At 36.9% G+C, this 20,203-nt stretch overlaps 3 protein-coding genes across 3 annotated transcripts in view; 1 reads left to right on the top strand and 2 right to left on the bottom strand.

The window, feature by feature from the left end:
* Positions 1-2,218: 2,218 nt before the first annotated feature.
* On the bottom strand, positions 2,219-6,137 carry LOC107679472 (GTPase IMAP family member 8-like). The gene is made up of 3 exons (XM_016475024.1): positions 5,943-6,137; positions 3,606-4,225; positions 2,219-3,318 (listed from the first exon to the last, which is right to left on the bottom strand). The coding sequence occupies exons 2-3, from the start codon at positions 4,201-4,203 to the stop codon at positions 2,315-2,317; spliced, it is 1,602 nt and encodes a 533-aa protein (XP_016330510.1). The 5' UTR covers positions 4,204-4,225; positions 5,943-6,137; the 3' UTR covers positions 2,219-2,314.
* Positions 6,138-6,146: 9 nt separating this feature from the next.
* LOC107679474 (GTPase IMAP family member 7-like) lies at positions 6,147-8,683 on the top strand. The gene is made up of 3 exons (XM_016475027.1): positions 6,147-6,413; positions 6,802-6,861; positions 7,041-8,683. The coding sequence occupies exons 1-3, from the start codon at positions 6,380-6,382 to the stop codon at positions 7,949-7,951; spliced, it is 1,005 nt and encodes a 334-aa protein (XP_016330513.1). The 5' UTR covers positions 6,147-6,379; the 3' UTR covers positions 7,952-8,683.
* Positions 8,684-12,815: 4,132 nt separating this feature from the next.
* The window catches only part of LOC107679465 (GTPase IMAP family member 8-like), a 12,416-nt gene continuing 5,028 nt past the window's right edge, over positions 12,816-20,203 (bottom strand). The window contains exons 2-7 of the mRNA XM_016475018.1: positions 18,419-18,480; positions 17,356-17,412; positions 16,617-17,186; positions 15,956-16,549; positions 14,273-15,316; positions 12,816-13,844 (exon numbers count right to left, since the gene is read on the bottom strand). Coding sequence (XP_016330504.1) covers positions 13,147-13,844; positions 14,273-15,316; positions 15,956-16,549; positions 16,617-17,186; positions 17,356-17,412; positions 18,419-18,480 — 3,025 coding nt within the window. The 3' untranslated portion in view covers positions 12,816-13,146. The remainder of the gene's footprint in view (positions 13,845-14,272; positions 15,317-15,955; positions 16,550-16,616; positions 17,187-17,355; positions 17,413-18,418; positions 18,481-20,203) is intronic.

Genomic DNA, 20,203 nt, shown 5'->3' with positions numbered 1-20,203 from the left:
GATAAAGTACAATGTCATTTTGACCATAATGTACCAAATCTAGCTCGTATAAATATTACAGTAGTATAGAAAAATACTATACATACATTTATAGGTGAAGTCGAACTCTGACGCCAAACAACTTCCCTGTGCAAAGGATCATGGGGGCCTGAATTCTCCATCAGTTGTACCCTTCAAAATCCTTCATTCTGAAGGGCCCTTTGAAGTGGCCAGTTTTGAGCACTTCGGTTTGGAATGACCCTTCAATATGGTGGCCATGATTGTTTTCACTCTGAAGTGCCCTTCGGAGGTCGATATATCCTGTTTGGAAAGCACAGAGGGCCGCTGAGCTACACGGAAATCTGACGATTGTGTTACACTGACGTTGCTGTCTGCTGGCCTATTATCAAATCTTAAAAACTATGGCAAACATTTTTTCATGGAGGTAATCGGGATTAGTTAGGCTTAGACGGGTGGATTTTATAAAAATGAATAAGACTAAGAAAATATTCTTAAACAACAAAGAACTAGAGGAATGAGTAAATAATCCTAAACCAACAGTGTAATAAACACGCATGCACATTCAATTTTATTCTTTCACAATTATTTTCCAGCTAGTTATAATAGTGTCACGTGTTTGTTCCCGTTTAGTTCCTGTTGTCCTTATTTGGTCCTTCCAGTTCCTTTTCCCATTATTAGTATCACCTGTTCCTTGTTATTAGTTATCCCCATCACCTGTCTGCCCCTCGTTATCTGCCCTATTTAGTTCTAGCCCGTTCTGTTCTCCCTTGTCTGGAATTATTTGTCAACACCTTGTGCTACGTGTGATTCCCTGAAAAAAAGAATTAAACTCTGTTGTTTTGTACTCCTGGTCTCCTCGCTCCTCGCTCCGTGCTCCTCACAGTAGCAACCCGTGACAAATAGGATGTAGTGTGTCTCACTTGGTTAAAGTCTATCCTAAATACATAAAGAAATCTATTATTTGATGGTCACATACTTGTTTTTTTGTAGGCTATCATCTGAACTTAAAATAAGTTTTAGCAGACACTGAGTGAAAGCTTGTTTCCTGACAGTGGTTTGTAAGAGTGAACACCTCCTGTTTAAAGGTTTAGAGAAAGAAAAAAATAAAGAAAGAAAGAGAAATTACAGAGACAAATTAATGTCTAGATTAATCTGAATATCTCTCAGATCTCATAAAAGCAGCAGTGGCTTGTATACAGTAAGTGTGGAATAGTCAGGCTTTTTATTGAAAAAAAAAAAAAAACTAAAATACACAGTTGAACCAAAATCTATTATTTGATGGTCACATACTTGTTTTTTTGTAGGCTATCATCTGAACTTAAAATAAGTTTTAGCAGACACTGAGTGAAAGCTTGTTTCCTGACAGTGGTTTGTAAGAGTGAACACCTCCTGTTTAAAGGTTTAGAGAAAGAAAAAAATAAAGAAAGAAAGAGAAATTACAGAGACAAATTAATGTCTAGATTAATCTGAATATCTCTCAGATCTCATAAAAGCAGCAGTGGCTTGTATACAGTAAGTGTGGAATAGTCAGGCTTTTTATTGAAAAAAAAAAAAAAACTAAAATACACAGTTGAACCAAATGAAACCTAACTATATCAAGAGTATACAGCAGACAGATTCACTGTTAAAAAAAAACATAACAAAAACATAAACAAATCGAACATCCCTGACACAACAGAATTTACATAAAAGGTTGGTTAAAAATGGACTGAAACAGATCCAAGCTTGTGCATGCTTAATGAACATGAACTTTACCTTAACTTAAACAAAATAAATAATAACAATAATATTACAGACTACACTGTTCACTCAACTTTTTGAGTTATCTTTTTTTTACTGGCTAAGTTGTATTTACTTAGAATATGAAGAATTTTCACCTTGAAAAATGTAGTTATTTGAATATATAAAGTTTTTACAATGGCTATACTGATTATTACCATGTTGCATCACAATGTAAACATTAAGCTAAAATTAACCAACCATAAATATCTTTGATTTTCTGGGAGGATGCACTGGTGATATTGCTTGATGCTTTAAAGGAAAGTATTGTGATTAAATCTTTGTTATATTAACTAAGAAACAATTATTGCTTTTTTTTCTTAGTCCTAAAACAGGAGAAAGCAACAAATCACTCTTTAAATATCTACATCAGCATTACATTTTTTGATCTTTGGATGATGGATCAACTTTAAAAGTCAGTTTCACCTATTATCATTGGCAGATTTGCTTTAAAATTGTCAGAAAATGTTTGTACATTTCGTACATCAATTTTGAAATATTGCCACCACAGACTGAAATCCAGACTAAACCTAACTCACTTACATTCATTTATTAGTTGCTGAGCTTCTTCAGTTTTAGTTTGGCCTTTGTCTTTGAGATCATTATTCAAGTCACGCTTCTCATCAGACCCATCTCCTGTCATGCATGTCAGTCTCACCTTGCTTACAAGGTCAATAATTCGACGGGATAATGAATAAATCATTTCAGCTGCAGAAATAAAATGCCTAAAGAATTTCTTATATACAAATTCTTTCACATTCTTCCATGCTCTCTGAGTCCAGCTTTCCTTTGCTCCCAGCACAGGTTCAGTATGTAGATCATCTCTCGGTCTCCTCTCTTCTCTCTCTCTCTGTCTCTCTTCTTCCTCTCGTCTGAATCTCTGAGCATCTTCAAGCATCTGGTTACTGTAGTGTCCTCCTCCGTTCTGCTCGATCATTGTGTCAATCTTCTGCAGTAGGTCTGTCACCTGTTTTCTGTTTCTCATGTCTTTATTGTTCATGATGTGGTATCTTCCTCCACACTGCTGAACAAAACTGCTAAGAGTTTTATTCTCTCTGATGAGATCTTCCACACTCTTTCCCTCTAACTGATCGCTGTGGGTGAATACAGGGATTATGTACTTTGCTACTTCTTCTCCATAAATTATTTCAGTATTTTTAATATGATTTTCATCTTCCTGTTTGATTTTTTCTGTGAGTGACACCACATACAGGAAGGCATGAGGCCCTGGACTGCAGAGGGCAACACTATTTGCCATTTCTTTGGCTAAATCTTCAGGTTTTGAAGCTAGATCTGAAAATCCAGGAGTATCAACAATGGACACTTCCCTCCCTAAAACACCTGATGTATGCATTTCACAATGTTTTGTTACTGAGCTTAAATTGAGCTCAGATTTGAACAGATTTTGTCTCAGTATGGTGTTCCCTGTTGCACTCTTTCCAGAGCCGGACTTCCCCAGAAGAAGTAACCTCCTCTTACTGGTGCTGGTTTCATGCTCAGCTGGTGACTTTCTCTGTAGAAAAGTGTCTATCTCTGGAACTGTTCAACATGGAAAAAGAAGAAATAAAATTACATGATAAAATAAAAAAAATGAATAATAATAATAAATATTAAAATTGAATAGCTTTTGCTCTCTCATATTATAAATAAAATCATTTCACTAACAATATTGTGTGCCTAAAGGGATGAAAATGTCTATAATACGTAATAATAAGTAATTATACTGAGCAATTATTTTAAGTAACTCAATATAATAATAGAAAAACACAATTGCATGAAAGCTTTAAGGCATTGGCATGTTTAATATTGACCTTAACACTACTTACATCCCAGAGGTTGAACATTTCTAATGGCTTTAATCAGTTTTTTCACTTCATGATGTTCAGGATGTTGTGTGACATTATTAAAGACAAAGTATCTGTTGTCAAATTTCTGGACAACTTTTTTCAGATCCTCTGATTCTTCGATTAAATCCTCTATGGTGCGACCTTCTCTCTCCAGCTCATCTCCTCCAGTGAATATGATCCAGGTGTTCTTTACGAGCCTGCCCGTCAAATAATCTTCAATAATCTCAACGGTTCTTTTCTCTTCTGGAGTGAATCTTGTAGGTCTGATCACCAGCAGAATCACAAGCGGGTCTGGTGTATATAACTCTGGAAGCCCCTGATATAACATCTCTTCAGGGCTCAGTTCATTGTCAGGGTCAAATAATCCTGGTGTGTCATAAATTGTAAGATTCGCCCCATCTATGTTCATACTTTCATATTTAACCTCTTGTGTTACAGTTTTAAAGCTTAACTTTGAAAGGAAAGCTTTTCTTCCCAAGATGGTGTTTCCAGTAGCACTTTTCCCATTTCCTGTTTTTCCCAGTAAGACAACACGATAATGCAGAGCAGAGGATGACTTCTCTTCAGCCTCATCCATAGCTGCCCTCTTTTAAAATGATCTACAGATGTGGGTGGAAGTACATAACATTCAATTAGTTATGTAAAACGAATTCAGCAATTTTTAAATATTCTTGCAAATATAAATTTAATCAAACTATTACAAGTGTTGGGGGTAATATATTACAAGTAACGCAAGTTACGTAATCAGATTACTTTTTTCAAGTAACTAGTAAAGTCTACAGCATGTTCCAATGGTGGAACAGCTAGCAGTTATTTAGCTGAGGGAGCAACACACCCAGTTCTCAATTCGATAAGGGGGCTCGACCTGCAGCATGTTACAAAGCTGGAACGGCTAGCAATAATTTACTTAGCTGTGGGAGCAACACACCTAGTTCTCAGTCGAGAAGGGGGCTAAGCTATGTGGATTTTAGAAAGTGCGCAAAGCATAACGTGCACACTTACCACTTATGTGGATTTGTAGAAAAGTGCGCAAAGCTTAACGTGTGCACTTACCATAGTATTTGGATTTTAGATTTCTCCAAGCATCTGTTTACAGATACCCGGACGTACTGGGCCAAACGGGAGAGGCAAGCTCGTACCATAGTATTTGGATTTTAGAGTTTTCCAAGCATCTGTTTACAGCACTGCCCGAGACAACATTACACAGGAAGGTTCTTGTAATGCCACCTATACCTCCCACTTGATGCCTTAGCAAGAGGGGATATCCTGGTGATCGGGAAGCCCCTCAAGGCGACCCAGATACGGTAGGCCAGTCAGGGTAGCATGAAAGCGTAACCCCAGCCCGGACGTCCAGGAAATTTTTGCAGTGACGCGCCGGGGGCCTGATGATCACGAAGGCTCCCGCAGAAGCCTGTGTTATGGCCGCATGATCCAGGAAGTATGAAGCCGAAACCCGGCTTTTCTTACCGTCTGGACATATATCAGCGAGTGAAATAAACACTGCAAGTCGAGCACCCGGATCTGAACCCAGCAGAGGGGGTGCCGAGTTACTTTTTATGGAGTAACGCAATATTGTAATGCATTACTTTTAAAAGTAACTTTCCCCAACACTGACTATTACTAGTATATTTTTGACAAAATATATTAATTAGCGCTGCTGAAAGCATTTAGAATGGGTTGGGGCTCAATGATAATTGATTATATACAGTGCAGTTAGCACCTCTCGCTAAAAGTCTTACTATTAAAAGTGGCATGACACTTGCAAAATGCAGTAAGCAGTAGGCTAGTACTCCATTCAAAACATATCCAAAATAGACTTTGTTTAGAAGCGTCTTCTTTCCGATCACATGCAGGAGGAGGTGCATAGAAACATTTTTGAGTTTCATAATGAAAAACACGGTGCCATTTTGTTTCCGCCATGTTACAGCAAGGATTAAATAAATAAATAACAGATATATTATTTGTGTGTCCACAGCAAAAATATATGCTGCTGGATAACAAATTGCTTTGTGTAGTGTTGATACTGCCATTTCATGAAAATAAATACAAGATTCATTAAAAAAAAACACGTAGACTACAAAACACTGTTCAACCTGTAGTCGCTCGGTCAGTGGATTTTTCATCTTGTTAACTGAACGGCCACAAATTTCTCCAAAATCGACATATTCTGGTATTTTAATCATTTCCCCCAATATTCAGATTAAATTAGTTGTTTTAGATCTTGTAGTGGTCTGTGGAAAGCTGCTAGGCCTACTGATTTTTTTCCATCCAAGAAAGCGTAATTTAGCGCAGTATAGGCTACATGATCAAACTTACCCTAAATAACGTGCAGATTATTGCACATAGGTCTCTTAATGCATTAGTTTACCAAAACCTGGCGTATTCTGCAGACGTATTTCCCCTCATTAGAATCGCTTTCACGAGTCTCCTGCTTGTTATCACTTTTCTCTCATATCTGTGTCACCGGATGCTGTAACAGGGTTTTCAGCCGGAGAGGTGGTCTTTATTTGCACTGTATTGAGTAGTATTTTAGATGTATACTCTGTTTACTGTATATAGTAGTATTTTTTTTTTATGGATGCGACAGAGGACATAAGATTGTTGTTGTTATTCGTTATATGAATAGCCTACATGACAAAATGACACTGCGAAATCTGAAATCTCTGTGAGTCGGCATTGTCCCGTCACGATCTGTTTGCTCGAGGCCGAAAGATTTGCCATTCTGCGGGAATGAGACTGTAATTTACACAGTCATGTCGTCTTCAAGTACCACAGCAGAGACACAAGGTAACTTTCACGTGTAGATTACTTGTTAAGAAATTTGGCCGAAGTCTGTTTGCTGGTAGCTTACTATTTGTTTTACTTTCGTTTCGTGCTGGACTGATCGAAGTTTTAACTAAACCTGAACATAATTCTGTTATTTACCATTTTAAATCGTCTTTTAGAGTGTGGTATATTATTTAAAAAAATGCTGTTGAAACATGGAAGGGCATTTTTTTACAATAATTTAGCTGACATCAGCACATGAAGTGGCCTATTGCATTCTGCCGTAGAACGGACAGACAGTAGGCCTACCAAAAGAATAATTGCTTGAGTTTCTAAAACAGAAGTGAATGCTTTAAAGCTTTTCCTGCAGTGATTTGGGCTGTGTTTTCAAACGTTTTCCCTTTTTTAGATTCTGATGATGTTCAGACGAGGAAAATAAGTGGTAGTTTTGATTTTAAACATCCAAATAGTAAGTACATGGCACAACACAAAGTGTTTGTCTTCATTCATATGGATTTAATAGACATCAGCTGGTCATTTGAATGAATTTATTTAAGAAAAATTATTTTAAAAAAGTAAACTTCTTGAAAAATCTGACCAAAAATCAGTGCAAATATCAGCTTTTTTTTTTTTACACAATTTGTGTAGTGTCTATGAGAAGGATGGTGCTTGTAGGAAAGACTGGAGCCGGGAAAAGTTCTTCAGGAAACACCATCCTGGGCAGAAAAGCTTTCAGAGCCACCCAGAGTGCTTCATCTGTTACTAAAGAGTGCTGGAAAGAGACTGGAGAGGTGGCTGACCGTCAGCTGATGCTGGTGGATTGTCCAGGGATCTTTGATACGTCCCTCTCAGAGAAAGAACTCATAAAGGAGATGAGTAAATGTATAAACATGACGGCACCTGGACCTCACGCCATCATCCTGGTCATTAAGCCTGGACCATTCACAAAAGAAGAGAAGCTGTCTGTGGAGAGGATCAGAGCCATATTTGGAGAAGCAGCAGATAAACACACGATCATCCTCTTCACTCACGGTGATAAACTCTCAGAAAGCATTGAGAAGACACTGAATGAAGTGCAAGATGATTTGAAACACCTCATAAAATTATGCGGTGGACGGTATCATGTGTTCAACAACACAAAAGTTCATGATCGCAAACAGGTTTTGGAGTTCCTAGATAAGGTTGATAACATGTTGCTCATGAATGAGGATAAATATTACACCAGTGCTATGTTTCAGCATGTGGAAGAAATGCTGATGGACAAAGAGGAAGAGCTTAGAAAACAATACAGTCAGATGATACAGCAATTAACAGCCACGTTTAATGAAGAAAAGACCAAACTGGAGGAGACCATTAAACAACTGAAAGAATCTGGGCAGGAAAAAGACCAGAAAATAAAAGAGTTGGAGGAGCAACTGAAAAAGAAGGACACACATTTGAATGAGTTTTTGCGTTTTTATAAGCAGAAATGCAGAGCTGCGAGACACGAGGTGGAAGAGACACAAGTTAAGGAAAACATCCCAGAGCTCAGAAGGCAACTACAAAAGCTTCGTGTCTGAGATATTAGTGAGAGTTCACTGACTGCCAGTAATCTTCAGTATAATAATTTTTCTCTAGTATAAAATCATATGTACGATATTTGCTATGCATTTTAGTATACCAATTTTCATTACAGCAAGCATTAATTTATCCATTGGGTTCTCTCATATTTGGATGTAGCCCTGGTTATGCATGGCGTCAGTAGTTCGTTAACTTGTTTACCCGTTATTACAAACTAGTAACTGACTTAATCTGTCTTCTGTGAAATGTTGTGTTTGAAAAGAGTGCTGGTTCTGTATTTCTGAATAAAATGTCAAATCATGTGGCATTTTATGTAGTACAAGGACTTTCACATTTTATGTGGTACTTGTAATGTAATACTTTCTGGGGCCTCTCTCTTTGTGTGTGTTTGTGTATACAGTTACTGAAATACAGACTTTGTTGACTGCAGCTTAAGGCCTATTCACACCACTTTTGATGCAACTAAATAAGATTAAAGAATAAAATATTGCAGCAGTGCAAAGTAAAACTAAGAAGCATAGTAACTCTGTCATTCTTAAATGAAACCAATATCGACAGAAAGACAGCAGAGGTTCATTATGGGAATTGCAAACAATACTTCACAATAAAACACTATAATAACAATGCTTATATTGTTCTACCTGATGAACAGGAGTGGAGATTGGCTAAAGCTTGATGAGTCTGTGATCAGTAGTGGAATGATGAGCTTCTCTGCTGGTGAACTGGTGTAAATACAGATTGTGACAATAGAACCGTTTTATTAATTAAAAAGAAGAGGTTTTTTTTAAGCTTCTGTAATTAATACATTACAATTTTTCTGATGTTGGTGCAGTTTGTGGTGGTGTTCTTGGTACAGTTGTTAATGGGACTGTTGGCACAGCATTTCATGTTTTTAATGAGTAACGTGAGACAAATTCTCATACCTACTGGTCTAAGAGTCCTAAAATCACATTCCGACAAAGGCCCATAGGAATAAGTAAAATCATCTTCTTTAATCAATGATTCTATCAGGGCCGTAAGCACCACTGAGGAGAAAATAGTGTCGTCACCTTTATTTCTATAGCGCTTTATACAATACTGATTGTGTCAAAGCAGCTTTACAGAGTTAAAATTATTTGAAATAAAATTAAAAATAAATTGAACTGGCCATATTGTCCCGCCAATATTTGATATTCTTGATGCTGCACTGCAGCATTCTGTTTGTTGTTAGGATGACAAAAGGTTGTAAAAGTTGCATTTTTAGGCTCGTCTGCAGTGCTCTAACAGTGCTCATCAATGTCAGAATGAGTGAGATGGCCAGTCAAATCAAAGAAGACGGGGTTTTACTGTTCACAAAAGATGAACGTGAATCACTTTAGTTTTAATGGTGAAAGAGTGTATGGTAAGATGTAAGCAGCTTAACATTTAACATTTGTTTAATGATAGAAGTCTTTAACGACCAACAGTAATGCCCTGCGATGCAAACTACTCAACTTTTTAAAATCAAATTTCACCGTTTTTAATTGTTAATATATCATTTACATTATTCATGTAATTCATAACTGAATGTGATGAGACAAGAAGCATTTTTGACATATTTGACATGTGAATAAGAGTGAATGTCATATTTTAAAATTAAATAGTATTTGCAAATAGTTTAAATTGATTATTCTCAATTCTCAATTATTCTACTCAACAACAATTAAAACGTATTTTACTGTCAAGACTCCCATCATATCCAAGACTGTCAAGACTCCCAAAGTAAAAAAAAAAAAAAAAAAAAAAATCAAGACTCCCAAAGTTCAAGACATGGTTAATTATTATATATTTTAAAAATCTTTAAAAAATGCTGGATCATGGGAAAAAAAAACAATCCATATATGATCTGAATATTATTACATTGTCTAGCTTGCTTTAGCTTCTCCACATACTTTGACTTATGTGGAGTGATATAAACCATTCATATCTTATTGGTATTCTATACTTATTAATTTTACATATATCCATTTACTCTAGGCTCGAGCAACACTACAAAAAGGAAGGCCACATACAGTGGTAAAGTTAACATAAACATTTAATCAGAAATTAATCTGATAATAATACAAAAATGTAAGTAAAGTATAAAGGAAAGAAAACAGTCCATGGCTGAAGAGGAAAAGGTGAACGGCACCGCAGTCCAACTCCTAAGGTTTTATCCCCAACGCAATCACAGGTTAACACACCACATCTGTTCCTGATGGAGACCAAACCACGGACAAATACAGAGACACCCAGGCTCGAAACAATGTTTAACTGTGCGCTTCATTAATCTGTGCTGGTATCAGTGAGTGAAAGAGCTTCTCTCAGTCATTTCTAAAACAGCTAAGAGTTTAATATCTTTATACTTGTAAGATTTAAAAGATTTGAAGCAATTTTGAAATTGTATTCCTTTTTTGCTTTTTTAAAATAAAATTTATGATTTTTCTGGTCACATTTTTTAAATTTGTTATAGCATCTGTTAAACGAGTTAACCTGCCAGTGAGCTTTACACACAATGTACCCAGTGACAGAAAATAATAAGACAAAATATTTACACTTAATAAAGTCATTAATTTTCTGTATAGCACAAACCTGTTTCTCATATATAATTGTTTACCTTTTCATAACAGTTTATAATGTGTTTAATTAATCTAGTTTTAATATTTTGTAGAGTTTTCTCTGACAGAATTATATATCTTGTGATGTTTTTAAACAGGCACTGCCTGCATCAAATAAAATAAATGTGCATGAAATTATTAATTCATTGTGCGTCTCAAGTAAATGTACAGTATCTTTTTTCCATATTCTAGTGATTGGCATTGATACTATGGCAATCACAAGAAGAGAAATGTTCTCCTTTGTCCTTTTATCGCTACTTCCACCAAACAGTAAAAAGAAAATAAAAATAAATCTCCCTTACCATTGGTCCGTTTTTTTCGCGGGCAAGTTCACTTCTGTAAATCAGTGAAGAAATACAGTAGTGTCCGTATATTTCCCCATAATCCTTTGCTGTTTACAGTAAAATACTGTAGACAGTGTATTTTACTGTACATATACATTAAAATACTGTACAAAAATCGGTTACAGTGTAGGGTTCTCTATAGAACCCCAACAAACTTTTTTTCTAAGAGTGTATAATAATCTTTATACTGCATAGTTTTTACCTGATGAGCAGGTAGGTGCAAAGAGACTGTGCTGAATCTGACTGTACTGTATAGTAGTGGAGTAATGAGGTCCTCTGCTGGCGGACTGATGTTAATACAGACATCACAGTTACTGCTTTATTATAAATAAATATATATTCGATGGGAATTCAGCCTGTTTCCCATTGCATGATAAAAGAAAACTGCTAAAGATAACACCGCTAATGTGACACATATTTCATTAATCATCTCACAGACATATATCAGCTACTTTATGAAACCTGTAAATACAGAAAAGCAGATACCAGTAAATGAATATCTCAGCAGAGAATCTAAAATTATGTATAATGTGTACAGTTAGCCTGTCATAATATAAAATCCCAAAGACTTACTGTATATGAGCGTTCTTGTTTGATACTTACCCAATACATGAATAGCTCTACGTGAAATACTGAATTGATTCAAAACAAGACCAACACTGAAACATAAAACTACATTTATTTATTTATCCTTTATTTAGCCAGGAAAATCCCATTGAGACTTCACAATCTCTTCTTCCAGGGAGACCTGGTCAAGACGGCAGCACATAAAGTTACATAAAAACACAATACTCTCAGCAATTAGGCCAAATAAGATCAGGAAAAACACTTACAAGATTCCTTTAAAACAGTTTGCAAAAGACATTTAAAACTATTCAGGGATGGCAGCGTCTCTAGTTAAACTACAGTTTGCAGGTCATTCCGAGTCCAAGGGGCATAGAAAGAGAAAGCACATTCACCAAATTCAGAGCATACTTTAGGACTTTCAACCAAATATACGATTGAGATCTAGTACAATAACTATTTGTATAAAGATTTAGGAGATTTGAGATATAAAAAGGCAACTTACCTAAAAGAGCCTTAGCAATGAACATACATATGCAATTTCCTCCTATAATGTAAGGAAGTCCATGCCAATGAGTCATAAAGTATACAATGATGAGTAAATCTGCACCACAAACAAAGTGTAATGCTGCATGATAGACAGAGTCCAGTTTCCTTAATAAAGTTGAAGATGCATGCATATATACAAGGTCACCATGATCAATTACAAAGTACATATACTATTAATGTACAATCCAAGTTACTCATGTTCATTTTAAATTTTAACTCGTTTCTTGTTTGTCTGAGTTATCACATTGGTAGGTGTTTTTCTCCACATTGACTTGGACATTTGATCAGTTCTTGCATTGCTTCACTGGGAATTGAACCCATGATCTCAGTGTTGCTGGAATCCTCTGCTGTTTGAGCTACAAGAAAATGTCTTTAATTAACTGAGGAAACATTAGATATAGTAGAAAATTCATTAGGTGTGAGTTTGAATCAGCCATCGTCTGGCTTGCTATTTCGGTTTATTTCCGAACTTTCTTTTATTTTAGGTGATTCTTACCAAAAAAAAAAAAAAAACATAAAAAGAAGTTATGTTGGACTTAAAATGAAGGCCTCGTCCTTTGATCCTGTTGACTTACCTAACTAAAGTTATAAAAATAACCTCCCTTTTATTTATATCATTTTTTACCTCTAATACACCACTATGTCCAACTGTCTTTAGGCGCGCGCACGGCATCCGATGCGTGAGGTGTTACCATTGCCATGCATTATACGACTGATAGACTGCAACGGCTGGACTTAAAAACCATAATTTGTGTTCTACTGAAGAAACAAAGTCACCTACATCTTGGATGCCCTGGGGGTAAGCAGATAAACATCACATTTTCATTTTTGGGTGAACTACCCCTTTAAGAGCATATGCAAAACATCACTAGTGGCTTCTTTTCTTTTAGCAATCACTTATTCAGTCTGTGTGTTTTCATCTATCATAGATTTACTGTTTTTTCTTTCCTCTCATCTGAATCTCAGAGCATCTTCAGACATCTCATTACTGTTCACCTCAGTCTGGTTCTCTGTGCTCTCTTCTAACAGACCTGCCCTTAAACAATGAGAAACGCACGCGGTCCAGGACTGGATAAATAAACACTTTCAGGTTTGAATATTTTTGTGAAAAAATCACGAGTATCAACTACAGACACAATACTGTCTTTGTTTCTCCTCTCGTCTGAATCTCAGATCATCTTCAAGCATCTGATTGCTGTAGTGTCCTCCTCCGTTCTGCTCGATCATTGTGTCAATCTTCTGCAGCAGATCATTCACCTGCTTTCTGTTATTCTGATCTCTGTTGTTGAACACCTGATATCTGCCTCCACACTGCTGTACTGCAAGTCTTACAACATAGTTCTTCTCGATGAGTTCCTCACTGGTTTCTTCTTTCAGCAGATCTCCATAAGTGAAGAGAATGATGGAGTATTTTAACACCTCCTGACCAAACATCATCTCAATCTTCTGAATAATCTGCTGCTCATGTTCAGTGAACCACATATTCAGAGGAAACACAATGAGGAAAGCATGAGGTCCAGGACTGGATAAATAAACACTTCTCCTTTTCTCTGTCATTGACTGCTCAGTGTTGATGTAAGTGAATTCAGGAGCATCAACTACAGACACAGATCTGCCTGAAACAGTGGTGTGAGCAGCTGAACATTCACGGGTTACTGCAGTCACACTTATCTCAGATCTGAACTCTTTCTGTCCCAGGATTGTGTTTCCAGCTGCACTTTTCCCAGCACCACCACGACCCAGCAGCACAATCCTTATGGGTGAGAGACTGGAGACAGGAGTATCCTGGATGTTGACAGGAACTCTTTGTCTTTTTTGCACTGTATGGAAAAAAAAAATTTCACACAATCACTAATTTTACTTCAACATGCACTTTACATACTATGCTAACTTACACTGTATAAAGGAAACCATATCACTTTCTATTCATGTCAGAAAATGTCCAGGATAGATCTTGTGAAATGTTTGCAAATACTGTGAGTAGAAAGATGAATGAATGAATGAATGAATGAATGAAAATCACTAATGTGATCAATGGCTAGAACATCAGACAAAAGCTGACTGACTGCGAGACGGAGCAGACCGTCAACAATCAAAGTTACCTCTGGGTTTAAGAGCTGCATGTAGTAAGTGATTGTAAATGCAGAATTTAACCAGAACACTTTACAGCACTGAAAACTAAGTGTAAATATGAAATATACTGTAATATTTATATTGACAGAATTATAAGTCCATAATTTCAACTTACTCATTCCGTAATCTCTATCTGGACTTTGTTGTTGCTTGTAAAGTTCAAATTTCTGTTTTTCTTGTTCTATTTTTTCTTCTTCTCTTTTCTGTCTTTCATCTTGTTTCTGTTTCTCCCATTGCGTTCGTTCCTGTTTCATCTGCTCGAGCATTTTCCTCTCCTTTTCCTCTCTGTCTTTCATCAGTGTTTTATATTCTTCTTCTCTCATTGAACTCTTCTCTTTTTTTGTCTCGTTCTCTATTCTGTTCATCAGTCGTTCTGTTTCTGTGTTGTATTTGATCTGAAATTTCTCTTTTTCTGTTTTTACTTTCTTGTTTTCTTGCTTCAGTTGCTCGATTTCATGTTTAAATGTCTCTCGTTCTTGCTTCATCTCTTCTTCTCTTTCTCTGACTCTGTCCATCAGGATCTTCATCTGTTGTTCTTGTTTTTCTCTCTCCATCTCACTGAACATCTTACATGAGTAGAAACTCCCTCCGTTTGCTTTCAGCATGGCATCTATCTTCTCCAGCAGATCAGACACCTGTGTTCGGTCTCCGGTCTGATTATTATTGAACACATGATATCTGTTTCCACATGCTTCAATCAGCTTCATCAGAGGAGATCCAGGTTTACCCAAACACTCTTCAATGGTTTTGTCCTTTAGATCGTCTCCTCTGGTGAAGAGCACCATGGTGTACATTAAAGATTTCTCACCAAATGTCTCTTGGATGATCTTCACCGATGCTTCCTCATGTTTAGTGAATCGTCCCAGTGGAATCAGTAAGAGAAACACATGTGGTCCAGGCAGGATCATGGAGATGCAGTGTCTGATTTCTCTCTGGATCTCCTCATTACTCAGTTCAGTATCAAACAGTCCTGGAGTGTCGATCACAGTAACACGTCGACCGTTGATTTCAGATGTTTCTCTCTGACTCTCTTTAGTCGCTGATTCAAATGATGCTTCTGCCTTAAAAGCATCTCTTCCTAAGATTGTGCTTCCAGTCCCAACTCCAGTTTTTCCCAGAAGCACAATCCTCAGTTCATCATCTGTGTTTTCTCTTGAAACTGAAAATTAAAAACGGAACAAATCATACAGAAATTTAAAACAACATCTTCATTTACTCAAATGACAAGATCTACGGGGGGTCAGGGTAAGATGAGCCACTTTTCACTAGTTTCATTATTTTCACGAGTCAAATATGTTCTTTCTTATATTTATGCCAATTCAAAGTATAAATGTGGGGCCTTTTCCTTTTCCATATTTAAAACAGTTTAATAAGCTTTGGTGAAACTCACCCCATGCCTACAGTTAGATGATGAGTGGCTTCAGCCAGACATTAGATACTTTTATAGATTATCATATTAATGCATCCTAGCTGAAAAAAACATTTTTAGGTTTAGATCATAAAAAGATTATTAAAAAGGTTAGAAAATTACAGTAAAACTTTCAGCTTAAGATCCAGAGAATTATAGTAGTTATGTGATTGGGGGAAAAAATAGAATTTTGAATGTTCTAATGATCTGAACATTCTTTTACCTTGTTTCTGTATAATCTGAATGTTTGAATTTTATTTTTTTTTTACTTAGGAATGTTGAATGTCACAGTTCTGCTGTTTAAAAATACAAATGTATAAAACACATAGGATTAAAACAACAACAAAATTCTATCTCCATAGTTTAAAACTCTGATTTTCTACTCATTACCTTGTGACAGTAAATGTGCCTCTAATGAATTAAGTTTCTTCTTCATCTCTTCAAATTGCAGCAGTTTTTTCATCTGTGCCTCCAGAAGTGTCTCTGTAGAGAAAAAGCCTCCTCTGTTTTCTTCCAGCATCTGCTCGATGTTCTCCATCAGTGTGGACTCTTGTGTGCTGGGACCAAAGTAATGATGTCGTCCTCCGAAACTCTCAATGACAGACTGTGTTTCTTCATTGAGTTCTGCTGTCTGATGCTCTGAATCCTGCATTATGAGGATCATGATGTGTTTGTTGATTCTTGAGCTGAAAATCTTCTGGATTTCTTCCATTTCTGCTTTGTCTTCATTATTGAGTGGAGCATCAGGAACAATGAGGAGGAAAACATGAACTCCAGGATGACAGAGAGACACACAGTTGAGAGTCTGACGCATCACGTCCTCCTCTGAGAGCCGAGTGTTGAACAGAGCTGGAAGCTCTATTACACTGATCACACGTCCATGAAGCTCCACGTCTGTCTGCTGCAGGATCTGCTCTGATATGGAGGATTTTAATGTCCCGTCACTCCCACACACAACCAGATTCAGCTTCACACCCTCTGAAACTGACAGAAGAAGAAAGTTACAAAATATTCATATATAACAAGAAACATCAAATATCCTCACACTCACGTCGCTCTGTGGTTTGTTGCTCCATTGTCAAATTCTGTGAAGCTTCAGCACAAACCAGGTGACGTCCATCATTCATTTGCACGATGTCCTCAAACATCTGCAGAAGATCATCAGGAGAGCTGCTCCTCTGAAGCCTGAAGTGTCTGTTTGCACATTTCTGAATGATTGTCTGTAGGATGCCACTGGTTTCAGTGGTGTCTTGTGTGCTGAGCACCATGGTGTGTTGATAAACGCGCTCAGAGAAAGAGTGCAGCACCTTCTCCACACACTCTTGATCTTCTGCTGAACACGGCTCATGTTTGAGGAGCAGCACGATCACACGAGGTCCTGGATCAGACAGATACACACACTCTCTCACTGTCTGTGTGAGCTGATGATCCGAGATGTTCGTCTGGAGCAGCTGAGGACTGTTGATGATGATCAGGTGTCTGTCCTTCAGTCTTCCTCCTACTCTCTCTACAACATCTGGAGGAGCTTCACTGTCAAACGCTGCTCGTCCTAAGATGAAGTTTCCCACTCGACTGTTTTCTGACACGTTCTTCCCCAGAAGAACAATCCTCAGATCACCCACTGAAACACACGAGTAATGTTACGACACCAAGAACTGTAGCATTCTGCTATCACAGATCGTACACACCAGCAGGACTAAATCTCACATTTGCGTTTTAGATTGAGCAAAACTGCCCACATTTGTTGCATATCGATCATTATGGTCATCAATATTCTTCTATAGACTTACGGTTGGGTGGTCTTTCTTTGCTCTGTCTTCTCCTCTGAGCAGAACCGTGAACAACAGCTGTAGAAATGAAAAACACTTACATTTGACTCCTGGCTATGACAACTACAAAACCACAAAACACATGAATGAGAACAGTTTTTTTAAAGTCAGATTTATTGATCCTCTAAAGGAGTTTGCAGTGTTCCCGCGGTAAACAAACACGCACACATTATTAGAGACAGAGACTAAAACGGTGTAAAACTGTAAGATATGATGGCAAGGTATAATTAAATCATCTTTATTAAACAGCCATGAGACAGCAGTATTAAGAGCAACAGGATGAGCTTCTGCTGTCTTTTTCATTCCATGCTTTTTTTTTTTAAATAGCAAAAAATGTGAGACCTAAACAAACTTAAATGTTATATAATCTTTTACGTAATGAGTTAGAACACCTACACTGGTGTATACTGGCCTTTCGATACGCAGAAAACATTTTCAGTGTTTCATCAAATATATTAAATACAGTACTTAGTAGTTGAATGATTTCTGATTACATGCTTTATCAGTCTTCAGTGTGATTAATATCATTAAGAAATAGTTTTTCACAATAAATAGGACACTATGAACACTATACATACAGCATACAACTGCGAAACAAAGAGGCTGCTGATATTTATATATATATTATTTCACAAACACTCATGACCTGAAACATCAACAGAAACATGACTGGCAATGAATGCTTAAATATCCCTAAATACCTGAAAAACACACTTTTATTTTAAATACTCATAGTAAAAATTCTCCATGTTTTATTGTACTTAAGTACATTTTTGGTTAGATCATTTTAATTGAGTAAAAGTACACAAATCATGTCCTTCGTTCATCTTACAACAGGACAAAGATACATGTCAGCTGTTCTAACTGAATTTCAGATGTTCTTTACATGATTTACTTTTATTCATTAAGCAGACAACTGAAGATATTCTGTAAACCTGTATATGTCCACATTTTTCAAATGTATTTTCTTTTAAAGCTCTTTAGAAGAGATGACTGACTCTGATGTTGATTCAGCTGTTAATACCATTGACAGATGAAAGTCTCAGCTCTGTTTTCTCTGCTGGACATGTTGATATTCTGTTCTTTCTTTAGTCATCAGTTGATCATCATCTTCTCTGACTCCTGACATCTGTCTGTTCATCATCCTGTCAGACATTACACTGATTTTACCTGATCAACACACACTAAATATTTGATTTAATGACAAAACAAGAGCTGTTTGAGAGATTTGTTTAGCAACGTGCACAATTTTTTATGAAAATGTATGCAAAATGCAACAATTACAAAAGCAATACATAACAACTGATTGATTACAACTGCACATTAAAATAAATACAGTCTTAGACACACAATTTTAGATTGTGTTATCGTTTCTCTGAAACATATGAAAGTGAAACCAACCATTTCTGCGACTAGTTACAATTACACTCTTAATAAAACTAAAAACATAATTTTGTGTCGTATATCATATTTACGTATTAAACTACGGACCACAAAGAGTGTCTTTAAAGTAAATTAGATACCTGCATGTCGAGGTTTCATGAAAGCAGGAAGAAACCTGTGTGGGCGGAGTTTGTGACGAGCGATATCTAAATGTTTTTTTATTTTTATTCTTTTCACTAACATTTAGATATACAAATTAAATAAAACGACAACAATAAAAACAGCTAGCTAGTGTAACTGATCGTTATTAACAAGCGGAAGCGATGAGCCCTGTTGTCCGGGTTTGGTCAGGTGATGTTCGACATATGTGCTGCGTTCACTACAAATCGTAATTTCCGTAATTTCGAGATGACAGCACGTGACGTTCTACTCGGAGCTGCTCACGTCCTCGGACTCGGAACTATGCTTTTCTATGGCAACACTATCAACGCCTAACCAGAACCTGCGGTGGTCAGGTGGTACAGCGGTCACTTTGTACAAGTCGTTGCTCTCAGAAAACTCCCAGTTCACAAGTTGTAATTAGGAGTTCTACGAGGACGTGAACGCTTTTTACAAGTTAGAATCTCGTACGGGAATTCCGATTTGGCGTGAACGCACCTATACCCTCTTAATACTCATTCTCTGTTTAGCCTGATTCTTCAGTCACTGTTCTTCAACGCTCTTTCAGTTTAACTGCATTGGAGGGAAGTTGAAGTCGGAAGTTGAAATCTTCATTAAAGCTGCAGTCCGTAGCTTTTTTTTGGTTAAAAATTATCCGAAATCAATATTTGAGCAGGTACATAACCAGCCAGTGTTCAAAACTATCGCCTTACTTTAGCCCGATTCACAGCGGTTAGCTTATAATAATGTTTTCTGATTTTAGTGGTACTGGTAGGTTTTTGCGGGAAATTAGAGCATTACGTCACGTCTGTAAACATAAAGAAGTTGTCCCGGCTACTAGGCTATCTATCGCATGTGAGGATCCTGCAGGTGGCGGATCGTTTATAGCCTTTTCTCACAGCAGCTGGAATAATTAAATTGATCATTTTGATGGCGGATTGCAATCCAGAAAGGATCATGTGTTTATGAAACACATGTTAATTAAATTCAATTATATTCCAGTTATAAATGTGCTTGATCTTTAGATTTAATCACCATTGGTAGCGAGATTTATGGTAATGCTTTTTTCCTCAGTTGGTCAGAACAAACATAGCAGACTTGTTACTTACTTGTTCAGATGGCAATATATGGTGAGAATTCTTATTTGAGTCATATATTCCAAAACGTAGGCTAGAATCTGTGATTGCAAAGTACAGTAAATATCCACAGCGGTGCGGTGACTGACTGCCACACATACTCTTCAGAACATTAGATTAATCCGCGCTAG

The sequence above is a fragment of the Sinocyclocheilus anshuiensis genome, unplaced genomic scaffold (genome assembly GCF_001515605.1).
Source record: "Sinocyclocheilus anshuiensis isolate Anshui unplaced genomic scaffold, SAMN03320099.WGS_v1.1 scaffold2583, whole genome shotgun sequence".
Lineage (NCBI taxonomy): Eukaryota > Metazoa > Chordata > Actinopteri > Cypriniformes > Cyprinidae > Sinocyclocheilus > Sinocyclocheilus anshuiensis.
Note: the sequence above shows the minus strand (reverse complement) of the source record. Positions and strands in the feature narration are given on the sequence as shown.